The 24504-nt window shown below is 54.7% G+C and overlaps 1 protein-coding gene across 3 annotated transcripts in view; it reads left to right on the plus strand.

Moving 5' to 3' along the window:
• SHROOM2 (shroom family member 2) overlaps window positions 1–21610 on the plus strand; it is a 102818-nt gene extending 81208 nt beyond the window's left edge. For 2 of the 3 annotated variants that reach the window (XM_075539455.1, XM_075539457.1), the window contains exons 6-10: window positions 7978–8625; window positions 10498–11019; window positions 12524–12695; window positions 17771–18043; window positions 19220–21610. In XM_075539455.1, coding sequence (XP_075395570.1) covers window positions 7978–8625; window positions 10498–11019; window positions 12524–12695; window positions 17771–18043; window positions 19220–19486 — 1882 coding nt within the window. In that variant the 3' untranslated portion in view covers window positions 19487–21610. The remainder of the gene's footprint in view (window positions 1–7977; window positions 8626–10497; window positions 11020–12523; window positions 12696–17770; window positions 18044–19219) is intronic. The other variant, XM_075539456.1, reaches the window with a different exon arrangement.
• The last annotated feature ends 2894 nt before the right edge of the window (window positions 21611–24504 follow it).

Raw genomic sequence — 24504 nt, forward strand, 5'->3', positions numbered from 1 at the left:
ACCCAGGATTTGGTGGCTTGGGCATTTTGCTTGTGGGGAGAGGGCGGTGTCTCTGAATAACAGGGACCCAGCGAGGTCTTGGTCTGCACTGGGAGTGGAGGTCCTGGGGGCCCCAGGGACCTTCAATGCAGACCATTGCGGATTGGGAGGCCTGAGCAAGGCGGGGTAGCCCAGAGATCCTTGGTTTTCTTCCCAAGTGGAAGCACTTGGCTGCTGGGTTGATGGATGAGATTCCTAATGAGTGCGTAATGACCCTGGGCATATAGACAGACACAGCTGGGGGCACTGGGGTGTCCTCTTTTCTTCATTGTTCCCGCTGTGCTATCACCGTGGCTGTCGGTGGGGGCCCCACACAATGCAGACACATGTGTGGCTACCTCGGGCCTCCACGAGGAGGTGCGGGCCTTTGGGTGCTAGGAAGACAAGCCTGTAGGAGAGTCGGCTTTGACGTCTCTGGAGCCTGTCGGAGGGCAGAAACCACCCCTGTGAAGTGACCTGACATAGGACTGGACCCACACTCTCTGAGGCCATGGGCTTGCAGGAGCTTGTCCTTTGGGAGGTGTGGGCACAGACAGCAGGGGGGGTGTCTCAGGTTTCACCCCAGAGCTGAGAGAGACCCCCGGGACCTGGGATAGGAGTGGCTGAGTGCCCTGGCTGTTGCTGGGGCTTGTCAGCAGGTTTTGCTCTGGCTCTGGAGGCAGCTGCTTACCAGCCCCTGGTGCAGAGGCTGAGGCCCCCTGCAGAGACAGTGCGCATAGTGCCCTGGGGTGACAGGTCCTGCCTGCGGCCCGCCCAGTGCTGACTGCCCTGGAACGTGGCATGCACACGCACATGGGGTCACGTGGGCGTGGGTGTGCATGCAGCCTCTGCAGCTTTTGTTTGCACTGTTGGCTGGCAGTGCAGCGGGGCTGGGGGCCAGTGCCTCTCTCCGCACTGGGAGGGGCAGCACTGGCCTCCTGCCTCCCGCCCCTCCCCACTAGCGGGTGGCCCCAGGCAGGGAGAGCCGCTCTGGAGCTGGGCTCCTGCTTGCTAGCTGTGCACGTGAGTCTGCAGACCCGCCTCCCTGCAGACTGGCCGCGGAGACGTCACACACAGATCTGCCTGTCCTTGCCTGTCCCTCCTCAGCAGCAGCAGCGAGGACAAGCAGGGATGCTGTCCGCTGCAGCCCTGAACACGGATGCTCTAGAGAGAAAATGGTAAGTCAGCCGGTCCGAGGGAACGGTCAGCAGGATCAGGTGTGCCTGTCTTGTCAGGGGGACAGCAGTGGGCTGGGCTCGGGCTCAACGCAGTCTCTAGGAGATATTGGTGCAGAAAATGGAATCCATACTGTCCTCTGCCTTTTCCTAAGCCCTGATGGCCCTCACTGGTGACGGGCTCGACACAGACCCTTTACTCCTTCAGGTTTTTGATGCATGGGGCTTTTAGCCTTCGCTATTGTGATGAAGGAAACGGGCAGTTGGGTTTAGCGTGTCTCTGAATGCTGGCTGTGCTCAGTGAGGCAGCTTTCTGTGTGGGGAGAGTGCCGTTTTCACAAGGAAACTGCTGCCCGTAGCTGTGGACACACACATGCACTCATGCACACGCATGTGCACGCACACCCAGTGTGCGTCTGTGTCGCCCAGCTCGTGAGATGGGGGTGGGAGGGTGGGTGCATATTGCAATGCATGTGCTGGCTGCTTGGAGAAAGGCTTTCGGAAATCTACCTGGCGGTGGTTTAGTTCTGCAGCCTGCTGCCTCAACCCAGCAGCTTAAGATGTAGAAAGTGATGGACGGAATGAAAAATAGCATTTTTCCACCTTTCATGTCCATCAAGGGGAGGTTTGGTGCAGAATTGGTTGAGTGGAGGCATCCTCCTTTGCCTTGCAAGCTGACGCCGCAAGGGTGCGTTCTGCTCACGGTCTGGGCGTCTGGGGGCAGAGGAGACTGGGAGGAAGGAGCCATACATGCCTGCGCCTTATTTTGTTACGCAGAGAGGAAAAAAACACTTGCACATTCTCTCCTTCCCCCGTCTGTCACCAACTGGTGTGTGCATGCTTGTGTGTGTGTGTGTGTGTGTGGTGTGTTCTTGCTCGCCGGCTCTCACGGATGTACACGCTTTCAAAGGCATATGCTGTGCAGGCAGCCCTCATTCACAGAGCTACCAGCAGATCCCACTCGGGTCAGGTTTCACATGGAGCCCAGAGCACCATCCCTGTCCGTAGTCACCATGTATGCGGCATGCAGGCTGGGGCCCACTGCCAATGACAATGGCCTTGGATGCACAATTGCTCCTGCTGCTCTGGGCGGACGCTGCTCTCGAGTCGCTGGCACGTTCTGCGTCTGTGGCAAGCATTTCATGCACGCCTCTTCCTCTCTTCGGCATGGGGGATTCAGGAGTCCTGAGTGGGGAAGCTGGATAAGCTCTCCGTGCCGCCCCGCCCACCTGTCCCTGGGTGGACATTGGTCTGGAGCTGCTTTGTCTGGGGCCGGCTTGATCGCCACCACATTCCCTGGAGATGCCTGAACTTCCTGGAGTGGCACAAGGAATCCTCCAGTTCTTTAAAGAGTCACCTCGGAAAGATCTCTGCAGAAATTCCTCCCTGCTCACAAAGCCTTGCCGCATGCATATGTTGGGCCTTGGGACCAGGGCTATGGGGCTCATTTTGCGTTCCAGCAAAGTGATTGAAAACCCACCTCCACCACCACTGAGTCCATTCTGGCTTGAAGTGGCCCCTCGGGACAGATTGGAAAAGCTCCCTAGGGTTTCTGAGGCAATATTTCCCCATACTACAGGCTACCACATCCTAGAACCTCTGCCGGGCTCAAACCACCAACCTCTTGGTTAGCAGCTCGGCACTTAAGGCGGTGAGCTATCCCATACTAGCCTTGACCCCAAAGGTCTGGTGGAGGACCTGACTTAGTACCAGAGGCCACAGTGACCATCTTGTACAGTCACATCTGTGGTCTGACAGTAGCAGTAGGCTGGCGGGTGCCAGGAGGGTAGCGAGGATTGGGAAGTGCAGGATGGAAACCTGTGCCATCTGGAACCTTGGTATGGTTCCAAGGCCACCTCGCCTTCCAGACCCCTGTCCCTCCCTCAAGTCTCAGGTGTGAGTGACACTTGTCAGAGTGGGCAGCATGCTTGCCACACATTTTTGTTAAAACCACTGCAGTAAAAAAAAACAAAAACAACCCAACAACACAGCAATAGCTATATTGTTTCTCTGACCTTCAGAAAAATTGGGATTCTTCCCCAAAGAAGCCGGGAGCATGAGTTTCTCCCAAAATCCTGGACCCAGGCCTCTTCGGCTGCACTGAGGTCTCGTGTGTAGTGTGCTGTCAGCCTGCATAGGAAGGAAAGACAGACATGGGCATCACACACACACACACTCTCTCTCTCTCTCTTTGGGGTATCCCTGCACAGATGCAGTTAACTTTTGTCATTGGGCTACATGTCCTTCCCATTGGCCTTTATTGATGTTATTGTGGGGAAGGGGGGTTTGGGGGACAGGAGGGGTGGACCGTGTCTTTGAAGGTTCAACCCACTCAGGGTTTCAGCAGTGAAGACTAAGAAGCCACAAGCTGGCAAATGAGGTTCTCTGGGGTATAACTTGGCTAACATTGGTTTTATTTTAGGACAGAAAGCAGTGCCAGCGGTCCCATTGGAAGGCCGTGACAAGTAGAAGAACTGGGAATTGCAGGCACCTAGTCTGTAGAGTCGAGGTTGCCACACGCTGAATCCAAGCCAGCTTGCTGTGTTTGGGGAGTGGCTGCAGTCTGACGGGATGCTCCATGGCTGAATGTGGATCAGTTCAGGGAACACTTTCAGGATTTGGGGCCCGGTGCATTTGTGATGGAGGGAAACTGCAGAACCGCATGACTTTCTCATGACTGATGGCCACAACACGCCCTGTTCTAACTAGATTTTAATGTGGTTCACAGCAAGGCTTCCCAGAATGCCCCATACGTAATGGTAACTATGTATCTCCGAAGTCCCATAAACTCACATAGTGCTGACTCCTAGTGAGCACCTGGGGGTGTCTGAGACTGTAACTGTTTATGGGAGTAGAAAGCCCAGTCTTTCTCCCTCTGAGCTGCTGCTGGTTTTGAACTGCCAACCATGTGGGTCACAATCCAATGGAAACCACTGCCCACCAGGGCTCCTCCAAAGTCACATAAGTGGACCCAACCTTGTAATTTTGACCTGTGTATTTAAAGTTGGAATTTATATGAATGTGGTGCTGCAGCTTCCCAGCCTGTGGTGGGCCCACTGAGACTGGTCCTTAGACACTCTGCTAACCTGACAGAGAAGCCGCTCAGGGTCACCTTTCCTCCAAATGACAGACTGGGTGCCTCTCTCCCTCATGTAGACCAGGCTCCTCGGAACACACCATCCAACAAGACCAGAAACCAGACGTAGGACAGGAGGACAGAAGGAGAAGGGAACCGGTGGGAAGCAGGCAGAGTGCTGCTGCTTCTACAGACTGCAACTGGTGTAACAGAACACAATCGGTGTCAGTTGTCAGATGGAAAGCTAAACTGGACTTTCTAAGCTTTCTCCCAAACCACAATGAAAAATATGCACTTGGAAAAAACCAGGCATGACCCCTGGGGTTTCCCTGCGTTAGATGACCTCCTCAACAACTGTTTGGGTGGGGGGGGGTGGGGGGGCATGTGTGAAGATTGCAGTGAGAGTGAGGGCCGGCTGTCTGATGAGCCGGCAGGTCAAGGTGTAAGTGTTTGGGGCTCCCATGCCCTTGTTTGAGGTGGGAGAACCGGACTCCTCCTCCATGCTTGCACCCTGCCAATGTTAAGTTGGTAAAATAATGAATTTTCCCGCTGAAGAAGTAAACCAACTCTGACACCCACACCTGGCACACAGCCTGGGGACCCTGCTCACTGAGGGAAGGTCGGCCCCTTCCCGTGTCTCACCACTGCCTGCCACTCCTTTCTCTCCTTGGCCACTGTTACACTCATCCATCTGTCCTCCTGGTTTAACTTCGGGAAGCACATCAGAACACTGATACATCAGGGCTTGAAGTCGTGGGGATCAAATCGAGGCCATGTAGCGAGATAAATAAGCACACTGCAAAGAGCAGAGGCTTCTCAGTAACAAGTTAGTGTTTGGATTGTGGGCATCCTCTTCTGGAAGGCTGCCGGGACTGGTAATTGCCTCAGTGGGCAGGAGGGCGTGGTGGAGCAATGGCATAGTGGTTACTCACTCGTAGAGCTGCCAACCACAAGGTCAGCCGTTTGAAACCACCAGCCACTCTGCAGAGGAAAGGTGAGACTTTCAACCCCCATGAAGAGTGACATTCTTGGAAACCCAGAGGGGCAGTTCTCCTCTGCCCTAAGAGGTCACAGTGTGCTGGGATCAACTCAGTGGCAGTGAATGTTGGGGTCTGAGCCTCCTAGGAAGGAGGGTGTCTGTGTGGAGGTCTGAGCGTCCAGGGACGGGGGTGGGGGGGGAGTCATGGCTGAGCACTGGCTGCAAGCAGCAGGCTGACAGTTGGAACTCCCCCGGAAGCTTGGAGCGAGGAGGAATCAGATTTGTTCGCAGATTTAAGGCAGGCGGATTGGTAAGGCGTGTGTGGAGTGTGCTCTCTGAGAAGGGGTGAGGGTCCCTATTGCATGTCCAGGGTAACTGGATTGGTGGCGTGAAGAACTCCCATCTCTTCTACTGTTATCTCTGAAAGTACAGAACCGGGATATTAGGCACAGGCGCCCTGGCTCATCCACACACAGATAACACGCATCTGCACACATACACAGCACACACAGCTACATGAGTACATGGCAGGTACACGCAGACACAGCTATGTATACAACACAGATACGTCCAGCCCAGACGAATGTGCATGGGGGAGTCCATGCATCTATCCAGATTGCACACACAGACAGGTACACAGACACACCTGTACATATACACAAGGTGCACACTGACCCAGTTACACATGTGCACATGTACATAAGCACACACATCCAGCAGACAACAACCGCACACGTATACTGCAGGTGCACACATGCCACTCACACACACAGACTCATACTTGGATCGTGGTCATTGGCCACGCATACCATTTCCCTCGGCACACACTGCACAGCCACGCAGCCACTCCCATCTCAGGGGAGCACCTCGCCCAGTGAGCCCCTGTGAATGTATTGTTCGGCTGGGCACTGAGCTGCGGGTGTCATGGAAAGGCCCAGTCTCCTGTCCACAGCAGCAGGCATGTGAAGCCGGTTTTGCAGTCAGCAGTTTCCCCTGAGGGTAGTGAGTGGAAAAGTGGACGGGCCCTGGGGGCCTGCTCTGTCATGGCTGCAGCCTTCACTGATGGGGGCCTCGGCCCCTGAGCAGCCCTGGCACCAAGCACCTGAGGAAACCGCCTGAACAAGGCCACTGCATGCCCAGGTCTTGGGCAGGTCTGTTTGGCCTGGTAGCAAACGGGCTCCTTCTCCCCTTGCCCTTGGTCTCTACCTCCTGGTCTCTGAGGACTGAGGCATCAACCAGGGAACTATCACCCGGAAGTGGGGATGCGTCGTCTGTGTCCCATCTGACCCCTATGAGCCGGAAAGTAGCAGGCGTCTCTGCAAAGGTGTCTCAGCAAATTCCAGACAGGTATGACAAGTGTGACAGGTGTTGGCCCAGGTCCTTTAGCTCAAATGGACCTGCTGGCCTGCCTGTTGGTGCGTGGTCATCTGTGGTGTGTGTGCTGATACACAGGTACATGTGGGCACGCGCGTGCACACACACGCCCACTCCCTCGCCCAGTCTTATGGTCCGGTAGTCAGCTCCCCAAAGAAGGTGCCTTTCTTTCTGGTTTTGTCACCTTGTTGTTGTTGTTAGGGGCCATTGAGTCAGTTCCAACCCATAGTGACCCTGTGCACAACAGAGGAAAAAAATCCCTGCCCGGTCCTGCACTATGCTCACCATGGTTCCTCTGCATGAGCCTGTTCTCGCAACCACTGTGCCCATCCATTTGTGGAAGGCCTTCTCTTCGTCACTGCCCTTCTGCTTCCCCTAGCATGATGGTCGCACTCCACTGGTTTGACCCCTGCCCTGACCTGCAGCCCTGAGAAAGCCCGGGACAGTCTCTCAGGAGCCACGTGAAGGCATCAGCACTCTTAGAAGGAAGTGGCTTGGAGCGTAGCAGCGAGGGACAATGTGCACAAACATTAAGGCCTAAAATTGTTGGCTACTATCTGAAGGGCCAGCAGTTCAAAACCACCCAGCCGCTCCTTGGGAGAAAGACCGGGCTTTCTACTCCAGTCAAGTTCCTGTCTTGGAAACCCACAGGGTCGCTGTGAGTCAGCACTGACTCGACGGCAGTGGTTTTGGTTTGTTGCTTTGTTCTTCCTTTAACCGGAACATTCAGTTTGCGTTTGTGAACCTGGATTCCTTTGCCAGCATGCAGACCAGTGTCGCCTCAAGGGCACTTGAATACCTGCTACGGTGGGCTGGGCAGCGGTGCAGAAATGTTCAAGGGGTGGGTGCCTTACAGTAGTTAAGTGGGGTGGGATTTAAGCCACCTGCCTGTGCCTGGGCCCTTGGGTGGTACAAACACTTCTAATCGAAAGACCAGACACAGCACTTCCTGGTGTTTGTCGATGATACCACCCCTGGAGAGCAGTGCTGGGGGGAGGGGACTCCAAAAGAGGTGCCTATGCTTTTTCCTGGATGGGGGTGGGGTATAATACAAAAGCTTTTAGTGCCAGGGGCCACTGAGTAATGTGTTTTCCCCCTGGGTAGGGGGTGGTTGGCCACATTTGGGGATTAGAACCCATCCAGTGGCAGTGTCTCAGAAGTCAGGCAGGTGATCTAGTTCCGAGAACGCTCACCTTGAAAGACCCACAGATGTGCCCTGCACAAGTGGTGCACACGTGGAGAGCTGGATGTCGGAGCTGACCCCAGGGCAGCAGCTCCCTACATAGGTGTGGGGTCCAGTGTCCTCAGGAGAGGGAGGTGGGGGTCATTGGCTAATGGTGTCTTCTGTCTTGCAGAGTGGCCAGCACACAGCGTCAGGGAGATAGTCCCTCAGGAAGCGCGGAGCTGCCACATCTGTGTGCAGAGGACCAGTGTCCACTGGCTGCAGCCAGCGCTCCCCCACTGGACGCCCTCGGGAAAGGCCGGTGCCGAGCCGGGACGCTGCCCCGGGACTACCGATACACAGTGGAAGAGGAGAGCCCGGCTGACCTGCACCCACCACCTCGAAGCTTGGGACCCCCCACCCCCAGTGTGCCCTCATCCCTGCCTGACAGAGAAAGGGACGCCAGACTGCCGAGCGCTTCCTCTGTCACAAAGCGGCTGGCCCCACTGCAGTCCCCATCCCACAAGCAGGAGCCCCGGAGGTCCAGGGGGCAAGACACCACGGGGGACACCGCCGAGGGGGCTGTACCTACAGCCGAGGTGCCGCCGCCCAACCCCGTGGACCGGCTGCCTCTCTTCCAGAGCCCTCCCACCTTCTCCAGGCCCCACTGTGCTCCACCGGCCGTGCCCTGTGAGCATGACCGCCCGCGGATGAATGCTGAGCAGGCCTGGCAGCCACCAGCAGCCACCATGGAGACCTCGCGCTCCCCATCCCCTCAGTTCGCACCCCAGAAGCTGACTGACAAGCCCCCCCTGCTCATCCATGATGATAGCGCCACCAGGTAGAACCCTAGACCAGGAGCCCCACACCTCTGGGTTCTCGGGGCTTGCAGAAGGCCCCCTCCACCCCGGGGGCTTCCTGGGACCCTCCACAGCCATTCTGAAGCGGGGACCTCAGGCTTGTTTGGAAGGTGGCCCCATGAATAAGGACGGGGAACCAGAACAGGGGAGCAGCTGTGTGGTGATGTTAGCTGGGCCGCAGTAGTCTGGAGCCAATGGCAGTGTCTCCACAGAGGGCCAGGAGGGACTGTCATGATGGTGACAAGTGGGTGGCTCCGAAGGACAGTGATGGAGTGTGTCATAGGGGGGAGCTTTGCCTGGTAGTGTGAAACCAGCATTTATTCAGGAGCACCGGGCAGCCACTCCTGGCCCTCTGGGGCTTGCAGCTTCATCATCTCGGGGACCCTCCCTGTCTCTCCATGTTCCCTTTTTATTAGATATGTGAGAGGGAACCTCGTCATCCCTGCCTCCAAGGAGCACTCTGGCCGAACTTCTCCCAAAACAGATCAGTTTATCCTTTTAGTAATCCCTGGTACTTTCAATCCTCAGTATTCTCCTCCAGCACCACAATTGTCTTAGGTTTGCACATGTCTCCAAGAAGCCCTGGTGGCAACGTGGAGACCTGGTGGCAACATGGAGCTGCTAACTGAAAGGTCAGCAGTTCAAATTCACCAGCTTCTCTGAGAGAAAAAGATAAGGTTTTGTGCATCCATAAAGAGTTACACTCTGGAGACTCACAAGGGCAGTTCTTCCCTGCCCTTGGAGGGTCTGTCCGAGTTGGAATGGACTTGATGGCAGTGAGTTTGGTTCTTGGTTTAAGCCGTCCCTGTTTTCCTAAGTTAGGACAGAGTTGAGACGTCTGTGAAACACTAGATAAAATAAAGACATTTGCTCTTTGACTGGTTGTTGCTGGAGGGTGGGAACCCGAACCAAAGCTCTGCTTGTTGCCATCCAATTGTCTCCTACGCTAAGCGACTGTTAAGGACCCCCTGGAGGTGTCCAAGGGGCAGCAGCTCTGGAAGAGCCGCACTAGTGGCACAGGAGCTAAGCGCTTGGCAGCTAAAAGAAGGGTCAGTGGCTCAGGTCACCAGCTGCTCTGTGGAGAGAGAAGGTGGGCAATGGGCTTCCAGGAAGCGCCCAGGCCGCCCTGCTCTGCCCTATAGGGCAGCTAGCTGTGAGTTGGGATCGATTTGGCAACAGGCTGGCACATCTTTCCCCCGCCGGGTCGTTGGTAGATTCAGAGTGCCCTCCTTCCGGATGGCACTGGGTGCTTAACCACTGTGGTACCAGGGCTTCTTCAGGAGTTGGGGGAATGCACAGGACTCTCACTATAGCCTGTGCTGGGCAGCGAGCACTCCTGCCACAGCCACCTCTAGGAGCGGGCCTTCCTGGCCTCGGGGAAATGCAGAGAAACACCACTGGACTTTAAAAAAGGGAGGATGAGTTGCTCCTGGCCACAAAGCCAGTGTGCACACTGTTGATGGCAGAGTCTTACGCACTGATGCGCGCAGTGAGCGGAGCCCGGCCACTAGGAGAAGGGGTGCAGTGTAGGGAGGCTGGAATGCAGGACAGGGGCCCTGGAAGAGTGGGTTGAGTGTAGCAAGATGAGGTGGGGAGCCGGATGGTGCACTGCAGGTTAGGTGCAGGTACACAGGCGCCTGTGAGAGGAAGTCCGAGGGGGGCTGGGCATTGCTCAGTGAGAGAGCATCTGGGTTTGTAGAAGCATGCAGCCGTGGTGCCCCTGAGGATGTGCCCAGGACTAGAATGCCAGCCCCTGCACCAGGGGGTGGGTGTAAGAGTGCTTGAAGTCAGGAACCCATGGCTGGGAGGGAGGGCAGCCCCGCAGTGCCTTCTGACTGGAACTCTTGCTGCAGGATCGAGCGGGTGATGGACAACAACACGACAGTGAAGATGGTGCCCATCAAGATCGTGCACTCGGAGAGCCAGCCCGAAAAGGAGAGCCGCCAGGGCCTGGCACGACCCACCGAGCCGCCCGCCCTACCCAGCGCCCTTGGACGCGACCAGATCAAGATGCTGAGCTCAGCAGGCAACCCATATTCCCGCTTCTGCGTGTACACTCGGCAGGGCGCGGAGCCCGGGGAACCCTCTCGCAGCCAGCCCCCCGCCCCCGAGAGCCATGCCTCACCCGCTGGGCTGGGCTATGGGAAGGGCCGAGGAAAGACGGAGGAGGACCTCAAGTCCGAGGAGCTGGCCCGCGAAATCGTCGGCAAGGACCGTTCCTTGGCTGACGTCCTGGACCCCAGTGTGAAGATGAAGACCACCATGGACCTGATGGGGGGCATCTTCCCCAAGGCTGAGCTCCTCCTGGAAGAGGCCCAGCAGCGAAGAAAGCTGCACCCCAAAGCACCCTCCCCTCGGACCCTGGAGGAGGAAAAGTGAGCACCATGCCCTACCCCCACCCCCACCCCTACCCCCAGCTGGCCTTGGGCTGCTGCCCTCTTGTCTGTCTGTCCGTCAGGACACGGGAGTGTGTGTGTGTGGGCGGGGGGAGGGTGTGACGGTTACCTGCTTCCAGCTTGGCCTTTGGGGTAGGGTGTCCAGGAGGGCTGCAGGATCGCCCCAGCTTCTTGTCACATTATGATACTCTCAGACATGGAGCAGAGGGTGTCACCTGGGGGGTAGGGGGCCAGCCATTACTCCAGGGCCTGGGAGAGATGAGAAAGGACCCCCAGTACCCAGCATTGTCAGCGTAGGGTGTTTGCTTTAGAACACTACCGAGGTCTCCTTTCATAAGCCAGTGGTCAAGTGGGGGGCCTCTGCCATGACCTGCAGTCATTTCCAGCTGTCAGGACTAGGGTGGGGCCCACGCAAAGATGCTGTGCATTCCCAGGTGACACCCTCTGCTCCTTGCCTGGGGCAGTCCACACAGGCTCGAGCTGCACGGCTGCCGGTTGCTGTTGAGAGTGCGTGCCCAAGCATGGTGATTCTGCACTTACAGATGCAAGCGTGGGTCCAAGGTGTTCCCTGTCGTGAATGGGTGGCCAGGTCTTTCTTCTGAGGCACCTGAGGGTGGGCTCCGATGGCCGTTCATTCGGCTGGTGTCAAGCAGATCAGATTTGCACCAGGGCCAGCTTGGGGGTGTGTTCAGTAGGTTTTTACTTTTTATTCACACAGAGGTGGCTGAATTGGTTTCTCTTAGTTTTTGGGAAAGCCCTTTGCTGCATTGCTCAGCAGTAGTGAGATTACAAAGACACAAACTCTCCTTTCCTGGTTGGGCAGGGGGTGGGGGTGGGGGTGAGTCACCATGCAGTCATTGGCACAGAACAAAAAGGAGAATAGGACTGCACTGACCCAAGAAATAGGGAACAGGAGCTGCTGGTGACACACACCTTCCCCTGGCTCAGGCCCACCAGACAACCTGCCCCCTCCTTTCTGGGTGCAGACCCCAGGCTCCCCACTCCCTGTGCATCTTCCCACCCTCCTCTCTGGGTACAGGTTCCCCTCGGACATGCCTGCGGTTGGTTGGTGGTGATGTTGATTGGATAGCGCTGCACAGACTGTGCTCAGTGGCTGTGGTGTCCGATCCGAGTCTGGCAACCCTCCACCTTGGGGCCAAAGTGTGTTCCATGGGGTTTCAAGGCTGTGATTTTAGGGAGAAGATAGCCAGGCCTTTCTTTCTCTGCAGCTCCGCGTGGGGTTGAACTGTGAACTTCTCAGTTAGTTGGACATGCAACTGTTTTGTCTTCCAGTGACTCCTCAAGCTTGATCTATTTGCCATGACCTTTGGAAGTCATTGTAACCTTGCCCCTCCCTGTCAGCATCTGTCCCCTGGACTGGTGTCCTCGCATTATTGCTGCTACTTACTTGCCACACCCGGGTGGGTGCTAGGGGCATGGTCAGGCAGACCGTCTCAGTGAGTAACCTTCTGATGTCCCCCAGGAAAGAGGAGTCGGGTGCAGCGACGACCCTGTCCCTGACCACCAACTCCACATACTACAGTACTTCGGCCGCCAAAGCAGAGATGCTACTCAAGATGAAGGACCTGCAGGGGCAGCAGCAGGCCGAGGAGGACACAGCCAGCGACCTGGACCACGACCTTGCTGTGAAAAAGGTGGGCACGCAGCCCAAGGGGACAGCTCACAGTCCACAGACCTCACAGAGCCGGAGGGGGCAGCTCACAGCTCCTGCTCTCACTCAGCTTGAGGGGCAGCAGGCTGTGGTAGCTCCACATCAGTTGGCAGCCCAAACTTCAACCATTTCCCAACCAGCTAAATTGTCGTTGTTCCATTTCAGTTTAACTGATCTGCCCCTTCTACACCCAGGCAGCTCCAGGGCAGCTCTGACCTCAGGCCTGCCCTCTCCACACATGTAGCACTCTCTGCTGAGCCACATGCTCTCTCAGTCTGGGCCCAGTCTGCACAAGGGAAGCTGTGGCATGCGGTCTGTTGTGTGTAACACAGTGTTGTTGGCCAGTGCAGTGTGAGCTTTACAAATCCTAATCGCTATCCTTCATCTTGTTTTTTGTCACCCACTTACCACTGGGGTCCTCTCAGCTCTTGGTGACCTGCGTGTGCCAGAAGAACTCAGATTTCCGATGGCTAAACCTTTGGAAGTTGTTTGCCAGCTCTGTCTTTCAAGGGGTCTCTGGTTGGACTTGACTGTCCAACCTTTGGTTAGCAACCGAGTGCATGGACCGTTTACGACCCCGGGGTCAAGTTGGTCCTGGCTCAGAGGGAGCCTGTGCACAGCAGAAGTGCTGCTGGTCCCATGCTGTTCTCACCACCATGGATGGGTCTGAGTCCCTCAATGGCAGTACCTGTGTGGTGTCCATCCAACTTATCTCCAGGTTACTATGCAGGTTCACCTGCTCCAGGGCCTCATAGTCCTCACATGTCCAGAGTATGTCTCACCAGCCTCGACTGATTCTGAGGAGCGTCCACCCATCTGTGGCTCTTGGCTGGACACAGTGCACTCACTGTTCTTTACCATCTCCTACGTTCCAGGGTATGACTTCTGCACGCATTCTTACTCACTGTCCACCTTGCACATGCATAGGAGTCAAGTGAACATGCCATAGCTTAGGGCAGCTGCATGATTGCTCTTAAAATGCAAAAGAGGTCCTGTGCAGCAGGTGTGCCCAGTGCAGTTTATGGTTTGTCTCAACTGCTGCTTCCATAGGCACCAATTGTGCATCTAAATAAAAGGAACAACTTCAACATTGGTTGATATGCCTCGCCATGATTTCATTTTTAGCCTTATTCCCACGGGTGGAAAGAACCCTGCTTGCATAGAGGTTATGTATGGACTGCTTGCTAACTACAAGGTTCGTAGTTTGAAACTTCCAGCTGCTCTGAGAGGAAAAGATGAGGCTTTTTACCCATGTAGAACAAGAGTTACACCTCAGAAACCCACGGAGGCAGTCCTACCCTGTCCTGTGGGTCACTGTGAGTCGGCATTGACTCTGGCAGTGTTTTGTTTTTCTGAGTTTGGTTCTGTGGGCGGTACAGTGAATCACCTGCATGCCTCTCCTGCTAGCCATTGTCTTTGCAATTCCCACCAAATGGCTGAGCAGGCCTTTGCAAAGAGAAGTGTCTGTGGCCCCACCCCAACAGGACTGGGTAGCTTGCTGATAATGTAACTCAGAAACATGGCACCCACGTGGGGTGGTGGGCTGTATATGGAACTCTACCTTGAGGAGTGGCCAGTTTACCTTCCTGAGAGATTGTAAAAATGAGCCATCTCAGAAGGAGAGGTTGAGATTTCACTACCGTGAAGGAATAGAGCGAGTCTTTTGGACCCCCAGTTCTCTGTGCACTGAAACTCCAGGAGAGAGAGAAGAGAAGGCAACAGAGGAAGAGAGCCAAGAGGGTGAGACAGAGCAGGCCCACTGAGCGAGTGAGAAAACTGAGTGCCTTGGGGAGGAGACTTACTTGTAGACATTTTTGGAGAACTGGGTTTGCCAATCCATGGAGCTAGAGCTGAATGCTGGCCAAGTAAGGCTTACCACTAGACAGACATGGAGTGCCTTTGGGACATTTATCAATACAGCTGAAAGAGCTTTGTAATGTTGCCCAAACTGGGTCAAGGCCAAGGGAACACAAGGTGGAGAGGCTAAGGACCAGAGAGCTGTGTGTGGGCATGACTGACTGAACAACTATCCTGAGCATTTCTGACCCTGAATTGTAATCTGCCACTTCCCTGAGTGCCCTATAACAGCAAGAATTGGCTGTGAGCTCTCTGTGGGCCCGGCATGAGGCTGCTAACCTCTAGGTCATCCATTCAAATCCAGCAGCAGCTCCGCCCAAGAAAGATGAAGCTGCCTGCTCCCATAAAGATAGACGGTCAAAAACCCTGCGCAGAATTGCTGAGTTGGAAACAATTCCATGACAATGGGATTGGTGTTGGGATACTACCCAAGTGATGCAGCGGGACCAGTACCGAGGGGACCCAATGTTTGTGGGGGTCTAGCAAAGCATATGTCACGCAGAGCTGGTGGCCGTGGCATGCTGCTCTAACCCCTGGCACTTTTCTCCTGACCATTGGTGCTTTTCTTGGTGTGTCTGAGTGAACAGCACGTGGGGGGGGGGGGTGTGGCTGGCAGAAAGATATGGCTGTGCTAGTTAGGCAGTGGTGTGAGGAAAGCTCGCCTGCTGTCCTACAGAGCTGCCCCTGGCCTTTCTCTCCGTGGAGAGCCACAAGTGGACTTCTGGTCTGTATGGAAGACCAGGTTCGCTTCCTCGTGTGCAGGCACCACCTGTCTGCCAGCGGCAGCTTACGTGCTGCAGTGACCCTGAGCAGCTTTCAGCTGATATCCCCATCACCCGGGGTAGAAGGAAAGTGGGGCCAGTTCTGAAAACCAGCCTGAAGGGCCCAGGCAGCAGCTCAGGGCCGCGCGGCTGGGTGCTGTTTATTGTGTGTGAGGTCACCGTGAGTCCTGGTGACCAGCAGGAGCCGACTGAAACAGTGACAATGACTGAGGAGGGGCATCACTGTCTCCAATTCCCCGAAGGCCAGTGGCTGTCGTCTCATCCACGATAGCACTTCGTTGTTCAGGAGCCCAGGCATTTCTTTAATTTGTGCCTTTAAAATTTGGTCATTTTCAAAACTCACTGCCATTGGCTCAATGCTGACCCAAAAAGACCCTATAGGACAGGCTAGCACTGCCCCTGTGGGCTTCCAGACTGTAATCCTTTGCTAACAACAGTAGAAATCCTTCCCTTTCTGCTGCAGAGCGGCTGCAGGTTTTGAACCGCGGACCTTGCAGTTAGCAGCCCAGTGTGTAACCATTCTGCCACCAGAGCTCATCAGTTAAGGTGAAATGCATGCACTGTCTTCAGCACTGGCTTTTGCGCTCCCTGGCATGCATTGGTGAACAGTCACATACAGGAGCCCTGGGCCACCGTAGTGATGCTCCTGGCTGCGAACAGAAAGGTTGACAGAACCCCGTAGCTCCACAGGACAAATGGCCCAGCAGTTTGCACCCATCAAGATGAGTGCCTCGGAAACACAGAGGTTTCTGCTCCATGGAACAGGGTCATGATGAGTCAGGTTCCACTGGCCAGCAGTGAGATTTTTCTCAGTTGGTAAGTATGCCTTGAAGATCCTTGTTGAAAACTAAAAATTTATTTTTCCAAATACCACAGGTCTCGTGTTAGGGCTCTAGAAGCCCTTTAGCACCTGGTGTGTGGAACATTTTTTAGGTCATGCAATCCGGTGCGGGGCATTTTGTGTCTGAGCAGACAAGTCGTCCCAGTGTGAAGCATGTAGGTGTCACGTTGGTTCTGCGGGGTTGGAACAGAGTGACCCTTCAGTACCACTAATGGGCCATGCCTGCAGCTTGATCTAACCAGACATGGCCTCTTGGTTTTTTGCAAAGTGCCGGTAATCTAACCACCTCAGAAGGACAGCGTGTCGATCCACTTCTGTAAAGTCTGCCTTAGAAAGCCCCAAGGAGCCCAGTTCCACTCTGACAGCCACGGGTCACCATGGGTCATCATCACCTGGCTCTGAGCCCTTGGGTAACCAGCTGACAGGTTAGCAGTTCAAATCTACCAGCCACTCCTTGGCAGAAAACTGTGGCCCTGTGCTTCCATGACGATGCTGGAAACCCTAGGGGCCAGTTTTTGGCTGTCCTGTAAGGTCGCTTTTAGTTTGCATTGACTCCACAGTGCTGGGTCTGGCTCCTTTGAGGGTGGTGGTGCTGAGGGTTAAGCATGCTCAGTTGCTAATCAAAAGTTTAGCGCAGCAGTTCTCAACCTGTGGGTCATGACCCCTTTAGGGATTGAGCGACCCTTTCACAGGGGTCGTCTAAGACCACCGGAAAACACATATTTCTGATGGTCTTAGGAACCGAGACACCACTCCTATCAGTCTCCAGGCAGGTCCGCCCACGTGCAGATGCACCCACATACGAGTACCCAGCGTGAAGCCTGTTACCCATGCGACACCATGCTTCAAGACAACATTTCATTTATTTGCCATTAGAAATAAATATTTCACAAGATATAATAACATTGTTTTGTGATTAATCACTATGTTTTAATTATGTTTAATTTGTAACAATGAAAATACATCCTGCATATCAGATATTTACAATTCATCACAGTAGCAAAATTACAGTGATGAAGTCACAACGAAAATCATTTTATGGTTGGGGGTCACCACAACATGATGAATGGTATGAAAGGGTTGCAGTCTTAGGAAGGTTGAGAACCATTGGGTTAGAGCTTCAAGTCTCCCCGAAGGGGCTTCAGAAGCAAGGCCTGGCAGCTTGTTTCCAAAAAGTCGCCCAGGGGAAACAGTTTGGGACACACTGCTTCTCAGACATATACTGGGGTCCCCAGGACTTGGAGCCAGCTTGATGGTAACTGGCTGCTTGTTTGGATTTGTTTATTGTGTGAATCTTTTATTGTAAAAGCCCAGAGCCCTATTATTGCTGTGGAGTCCATTCTGATGCATAGAGAACCCGTCAGCAGTAGAACCACCCCCCAAGATTTCTACATCTGTGGTGGTTTTCATGGAAGCACACTAGCCTCACCTTTTTCCTCTGGGGCTGCCAGTGGGTTCGAACTGGCGACCTTTGGGAGAGCAGCTCAGGGGTCCTTTCTTTATATGTTGTCGAAAGGAGATCTCCCCGTGGGGGGTGTGCTGGGGAGGCTGACTGCTGTCTCTCTGGCCCCCGCACAGCAGGAGCTCATCAGCAGCATTGGACGCAAGCTGCAGGTGCTGCGGGAGGCCCGGAAGGCTCTGCTGGAGGACATCCAGGCCAACAACGCACTCGGGGACGAGATGGAGGCCATCGCCAAGGAAGTCTGCAAGCCCAATGAGTTTGACAAGTTCCGCATGTTCGTCGGGGATCTGGACAAAGTGGTCAACCTTCTGCTGTCCCTGTCAGGCCGCCTAGCACGCGTGGAGAACGCGCTCAATAACCTGGACGACAGTGCTGCTCCTGGAGACCGGGTAACCTTACTGCGTGGTATACTGGGTGGGAGGGGGAGCGGCCCCTGAGAGGTGGCGCCAGGGGCTGTGCCCATAGCCCCTGGCATCCCAGCTAGTTCACACATAGCCTGCCCTCCTGGAAGATGCTGTCGGAACGCCAGACCTCCCTTTTAGAAAACCGGGTCTCGTTGGGTGGAGCGCATGGCGAGTGACTGAGCTTGACTAAGGAGAGACGCCATGTGTTTTCAAGGCTGTGACCTTCCAGACACAGGCTGTCAGGATGTTTACTGAGGAGGCATCCCTGGGTGGGTTTGAACCGCCAACCTTCCAGTGGGTGGGTAATTCAACCGTATCATGTGCCCAACCTAGGACCACCCACTTCTTGAAGGCAAAGCTTATGAGTAAGATGTGCGGACGTGATTCACCACCACTCCCTAGCAGGGCATCCTTGGTCTTCAGGAGAAGCTGTGGCTCCTCTTGACATCTTTTGTGCCCCCTGGCCATCCCTGCTCTCATCTTCTCCTGGGCAGCACCCTTTTTCTTCCTTTCCTTTACCCACGTGTAAGCATGCGACCCCACCCAGCGGTCACCCAGTGACTCCAGCTCCAGCCGGGTAGGGCGAGAGGGTGTCACAGTAGAACTGTGTAGGGATTGCAGGCCTCAACCATTGGGGTTGCCCATGGACTCCTCCCCAGGCCTGTGTCAAAGCCAGGGTCATAGGCCCTGGGCCCACCCTGCCCTGTTCCTGCTAACCCTGGGAGGTCTGAGACAGCCAGCTGGCCGGTACAACTGGCTTCCACAGACTTTAAAGTGGTTGTTCCCATCCTACCCCCCACCCCCGTCACCAAGCCTTCCTTCCTGATACCCCTGGGTGGATTTGAATTACCCACCTTTGGGCCAGCAGCTGATCTGGTTGACTGTTTACTGGCCCCACAGACTGGGGAGTGGGGTAGCCAGGAGCCCCGTGGGGCAGACAGGTACTGGGGTGGACCAGATGCTGCAGTGGGCCCCTATAGCCACCCTGAGACGAGGTCCGCCCACACCACACACACACCTGAGGACTTGGGCCAAGCCCTTTGGGTCTATCTCCTGCCCTCCACGAGGGGGCCCCAGGGTCCTGGGAGTTAGCTGGGTGGCATCTGTGGGAGCCTTTTCCTGGAGCTGTGGCCCTGCCTGACTGTGTCTCTGCCTCCACAGCAGTCACTGCTGGAGAAGCAGAGGGTCCTGACCCAGCAGCACGCAGACGCTAAGGAGCTCAAGGAGAACCTGGACCGGCGGGAGCGCGTCGTGTCTGACATCCTGGCCAGCTACCTCAGCGAGGACAGCCTGGCGGACCACAAGCACTTTGTGAAGATGAAGTCGGCCCTCATCATCGAGCAGCGGGAGCTGGAGGACAAGATTCACCTCGGCGAGGAGCAGCTCAAGTGCCTGCTGGACAGCCTGCCGCCCGAGCGCGCCAAATAGGGCCAGCCCCACGCCACCCCGACAGAGTGCCCCGCAAGGCGAATCTGAGGAAAGCAACAAGCCCTTGTCTGTCGGGTGCTTTATCTCACTGTTCTGTTCCCCAGGGCACCGTGGGCGCCCGGAGGGCCGTCTGCTGTCCCCGACTACTAGGGGCTCCCGGGGCGATTGCCATCCCAGCCTGTCACTTGGGGGCACGCAGTCACTACGTGGGTTTTGTCCCTGCCCCAGTGGTGGCATGCGTGCAAGCCACACCTCTCTCTTACTCGGGCGCACTCCACCCGGCCCCCTGTGCGATGCTAAGGAAAACTTACAGCTGCCCAAGCGGTTCATACCCTACTGGTTAAAGCCAGATGTGAAAGGAACAGCCGTTCTTACTCCGGAAGTCCCTGGGCAGTGCGGTGGCGCAGGCGCACGCGCTCATGGCCCAGCGCACACAAGTGCACAGCAGACAGGTAGCTGGGGTGGCACAATTCAGAGGACCTTTCCCGCCAAACTAATTACCTGTGTGTGTCTAGTGTTATTGTGCTTGTTAGATATTTCTTTCATGAGACCAAGTTAATAGGTTTAAATTATGTCCCAGCCCTCTGTTCCGTGTGGGGCTGCTTCCCCACACCTGTGACTTTGCTTTCATAGAACATTCCTTTGCTGGTCGGAACCACCCTCTGGTCTCCAGGAGGCCGCCTGTGAGCCCGGCCAGCACTAAGCTCTGTCTTGCTTTGCCACTGCCCTGAGAGGCTGGGTACCCTCGGATTGCTGGCAATGCCGGGATTCCAGAGCGAGTTTCAAAGTGGAAACGCTACAGCCTGACCACCCTTCCCAATTGAGAAGCCTCAGTTGCAGGAACACACATGCAAACTGCAATCTGACAGGACTTGTCTCCGGAGAGTGTCAGGAATGTTCTAGGCGCAGCAGTCAAAACACAAAGGGCCAGCCAGAAAAGGGCGGAAGACTTTAATAGACCTTCACCAAAGAGCACACATGCATGGCAGATGCACAGAGAAAGACTTTAAGCCTCCTGGAGGTAGAGCCTCCTGATGTCATCAAACAATTGTAGATCGATGTGTTTCCTCAGAAGTTTCCATCCAGTTAAATGCATGGTTCATGGTGATTGAGTCCCTGGGATGTCTTCTTGTGTAGGTGATATTAGGACATTGGTTATTTAGTAAGGGATCATTTTAGCCACCCCCCTTATTTGCATAAAGAAGGTGACCGGCAGGTGGGTTGGCACCCATGGGTCTGTAGTGAGCACGGCCTTACCAAAGCACACGGCAGTTGTAAGGGGCAGGAGTGGGCACTGCCTGCCACTGGCTGTGAGCTGACGTAAGCATCCCCCACCTGGGCGCCTCGGGGAAGGTGAGCACCTGCCAGTCCCTTTACAGCAGCAGCAGCAGCCTCCAAGGCCAGAAAGCTGCGTGCTCTTTCATGTGATGGCATTGCCTCCAAAGTCAGCACTTTCTACCTTGAAGCAGCCCTGCTCCCCATCCTTGCCACCCACTTAAATCACTTGCTGTGTGACCTGGTCATATCCTGAGAGATGGAGCCAACTGTCCCCAAGCTCCAGTGTCTCTCCAGATAAAACGAGCTGGGTGAGGACAAAACTTGGAACCTTCTACCTGTGACCCCCCCCGAGTCCCCCAACCCATGTGGTATTGTTACCATCCTAATGGTGTGTATGAACTGTGAGTAATAGAATCTCGTTGTGTCTCCAGCCTTCTGATTTTATTATATATATAGCAATATAGCTGTCTGTATTATCCTCTTCCCAAAGCACATTTCATCACCAGCGCCCTGTCCCTACCACTCAGTGCCACATCGATGTCTGGTCGGCAGGGCCCAGAGATTCCCGGGAGTCGAGGTTGATACTCTGTATATACTTCGAACCTTGCAAATACCAACCATCTGGTGCTCGGGCCTCTCCCGGCTTCCTGGAGCTGGGCAGCTCCTCAGCTCCATGTGTCTGAGCTTACTGGGGAGCCTCCTCTGAGTCGTTTCCCTCTGGGAATTGCCTCAGCGATCTGCAGCCCACAGTGTGGACAACGTGAACAGATTTCATGCTTGACACTTGCCATGTCCCTATCAACAGATTCTCTTGCCTGATTGTAACAAAGTAATAAATTGTCTGTTGGTGTGAAGCAGAGTGTCTGATTGACTCACACGCCATCTTTAAAAAATGTGACGTTTCCCCACCATGCATCAGGGCCCTCAACCATGGAGTGCGGTGTTTTCTTTTTTTTCGAAGTGAGTTTTGTATTCATTGCTGCATTGGAGCCCCCTTATTACCAATCCTGCTCAGGCTGACCCAGTTGTACTTGGGGTACAGGCTGTAGCAGTTAGCTTGTACTGCAATAAGGCTGTGTAACAAACACCTCAAATCCTAGTGACGTAAGTGGAGAGTTTGTTGGGCTCTTGAGTCCTTAGGTCTGCAGGCTGGTACAGGCAAGGCTGCGCTCCACACACCCTCTCCCTTGGGGCTGACAGGCGGGCTATCCTGGGTTTGTCCATGGTGTGTCCGTGGCAGCTGCTTCAGAGAATGCACCCAGTCACAAAGGTGCTCTTCACATCTTTGAGGGCATCTCATCTGCTGCCCTGCCACCACAAGTGCCTGGGTGCTGCAAGCAGGGTATTGCTGAGCTGCCAACTTAAGGGACAGAATTTCAAGTCCATCAAGCAGTGCCACGAAAGCAAGGCCTGGGCATCTACTTCTGGAAAATTGGTCACTGCAAACCCTGTGGAGGATGGTTCTCTGACACACGGTGGCATAATTCAGGTTCAATGGCAACTTTTTAACCTATTGTCCAAGGAAGGAACCCCGGGGACAGTGGGTTAGGAGTTGGGTCGCTAACTAAAAGGGTGACAGTTTGAGTGCCTTAGCTGCTCTGCAGGAGAGGGGAGACAGTCTGTTCTTGTGAAGACTTAGAGCCTGGAAAGCCCTACGGGGTATTGCTCTGAGTTGGAATGGACTCTGGTTGGCAGTGGTGGTGGGGTGGTGGTGGTATCGGACAAAGAAGTCACCTGAGGGTCACCTTCAGTGGAGGGAGGTGTGTGGAGTCTGGAAAGGGTAAGGAAGTGACACCTGGTGGATCCTGCCTCCCACACCAGTCATTGCCCTCTGGATAAAGATCCCTTTAGGCTTCTGGGCTCTGGGGTCTCAGACCTGGCTACCTCCTAGTCATCCGGCTTGCTGTAACCAACATGGAGTTCACACCAAACCAGGTACCTTAAAGTTGACATCAACCCATTACCCACCCCCTGCCAGTCACAAAAGCTGTGCCCACGGGTAATGAGTGGTTCGACTTGTGCACATAGATTGCTGCATCTTTCTGCTTCCCATGTACCCCTTTGTGGACTCAGCCAATCTTGGTCACCCAGAGATTTTTTAGGAGCGTGTGTTAAGGAGCCCTGGTGGCCCAGTGGTTATGTGTTGGGCTGCGATCCAAAAGGCGAGCTGTTGGAGACCTTCAGCTGATCCATGGGAGAAAGACGGGGTTTTTCTACTGCCATTAACAGTGACAATGTCAGAAAGTCACAGGGCCAGTTCTATGCTGTCCTACAGGGTGTATGAGTTGGCCTGGACTCACAAGCAGTGAGTTGGTTTGTGGCTTTTTGTAGGTGGTGGGTGGTTTTGTTGTTGTTGAAAGTGCATGGAAATCACGGCTGGCTAGGCAAAGCATTGGCCACCATTCCTATTTTTCTCCTCTATCGATATTCAGGGCATGCAGAATCCTCAGTGGGAACGACTAGAGAGTAACAGTTAACTCTTCCAGCTTATGGCCTGGGACAGGTATCTTGTCTGTCCTGAAGCGGATTGGTTGGAGTGAAGGGCAGATGAATGGGGTGGGGTGTCTTAAAATAAAATCTGCTTATAAATTAGGTCAAAGAGGGACCCTGTGTTTCAAATGGAGACAAGTATACAACAGTTAAATCAGCTGAGAATACTAGGTTTAGTTTTTGTGTTTGCTTCTTGGATCCTTCTTCAGGCCTGTCTCCTCTGAGATCTGAAACTGCCAAGAAATGGAGAGACAAGAAAGCTTTGGATGCAGTCTCAGGAGACTGCTGTGGTGTCGGGCTGACCCCCTGTGTCATTCTCAGGTGTCAGAAACCCACAGGAGCATTCTACTCTGCCCTATAGGGGCAGTTAGTCGGCATCGACTCAATGGCTGTGAGTTTACTGTGTTGGTTTGGTGGCTGTACTCACCAGCCAATATGGTTTTTCTTTGTTCTTTTAATGACACCGATTCAGTGCCCTGCACCTCCTTGCCATGTAAAAGGAGCTGATGAGGCAGCAGGCGTACCGGGAGCTCGATGCCCCATGCAGACTTCCCATCAATGGGGATAGGAGCTGAAGGGAGGCCTGGCCTTTCCCTTAGAGCAGACAGAGAGTGCAGGCCCAACCAGAAGAAAACCTATTTTTGTTCCGTAAAAGCAGTGGTTTATGGGCTTTCTGTGACATTGTCACCCCTCTCCAGGGAGGCCCATGGTCAGAGCCCCACTGGCAGAGGCACCTCATCATTTCTGCCTGTGCATCCCTCATGAGAAAGCCAAATGAGCCAGCGGCATGCCATGCCGTTGGACAGGAACACAGCTCGCTCACTCCTCCCCCAGCCCAGTGCGGCTTAGCGCAGGCCTGGTGGGGATCTCTGAGAGGTAAACAGTGACTGCGTGACAGGAAAGACTTGGCTGCTTGCTGATAGAGCGACTATTGTGCTCTGTCAGGGTCTTTCTGAATCAGCATCAACCTCACAGCACACAGCCAGTATAGCCCAGAGCTACCTGGGTCATCACCATGCCACCTGGCACAGGAGAGGGCAGAATGGGGGTGGGAGTCCTAGCTGATGGCCATTAAGGGAGCTTTCTGTGGCCACCTGAACATACTCCTAAGGGCCCCCAAAGGCATAAGCTTGACATTTCAATGCCACCTGCTTCCATTCAGTCAGTGCTGGCTCACCCAGTCAGAGAAGAGCCAGAGCTGTGGGTATCTCAGCCAGTGGTCTCTAGGGAAAGGGCCCTGGTAGCGCAGT

The sequence above is a fragment of the Tenrec ecaudatus genome, chromosome X (genome assembly GCF_050624435.1).
Source record: "Tenrec ecaudatus isolate mTenEca1 chromosome X, mTenEca1.hap1, whole genome shotgun sequence".
NCBI lineage: Eukaryota > Metazoa > Chordata > Mammalia > Afrosoricida > Tenrecidae > Tenrec > Tenrec ecaudatus.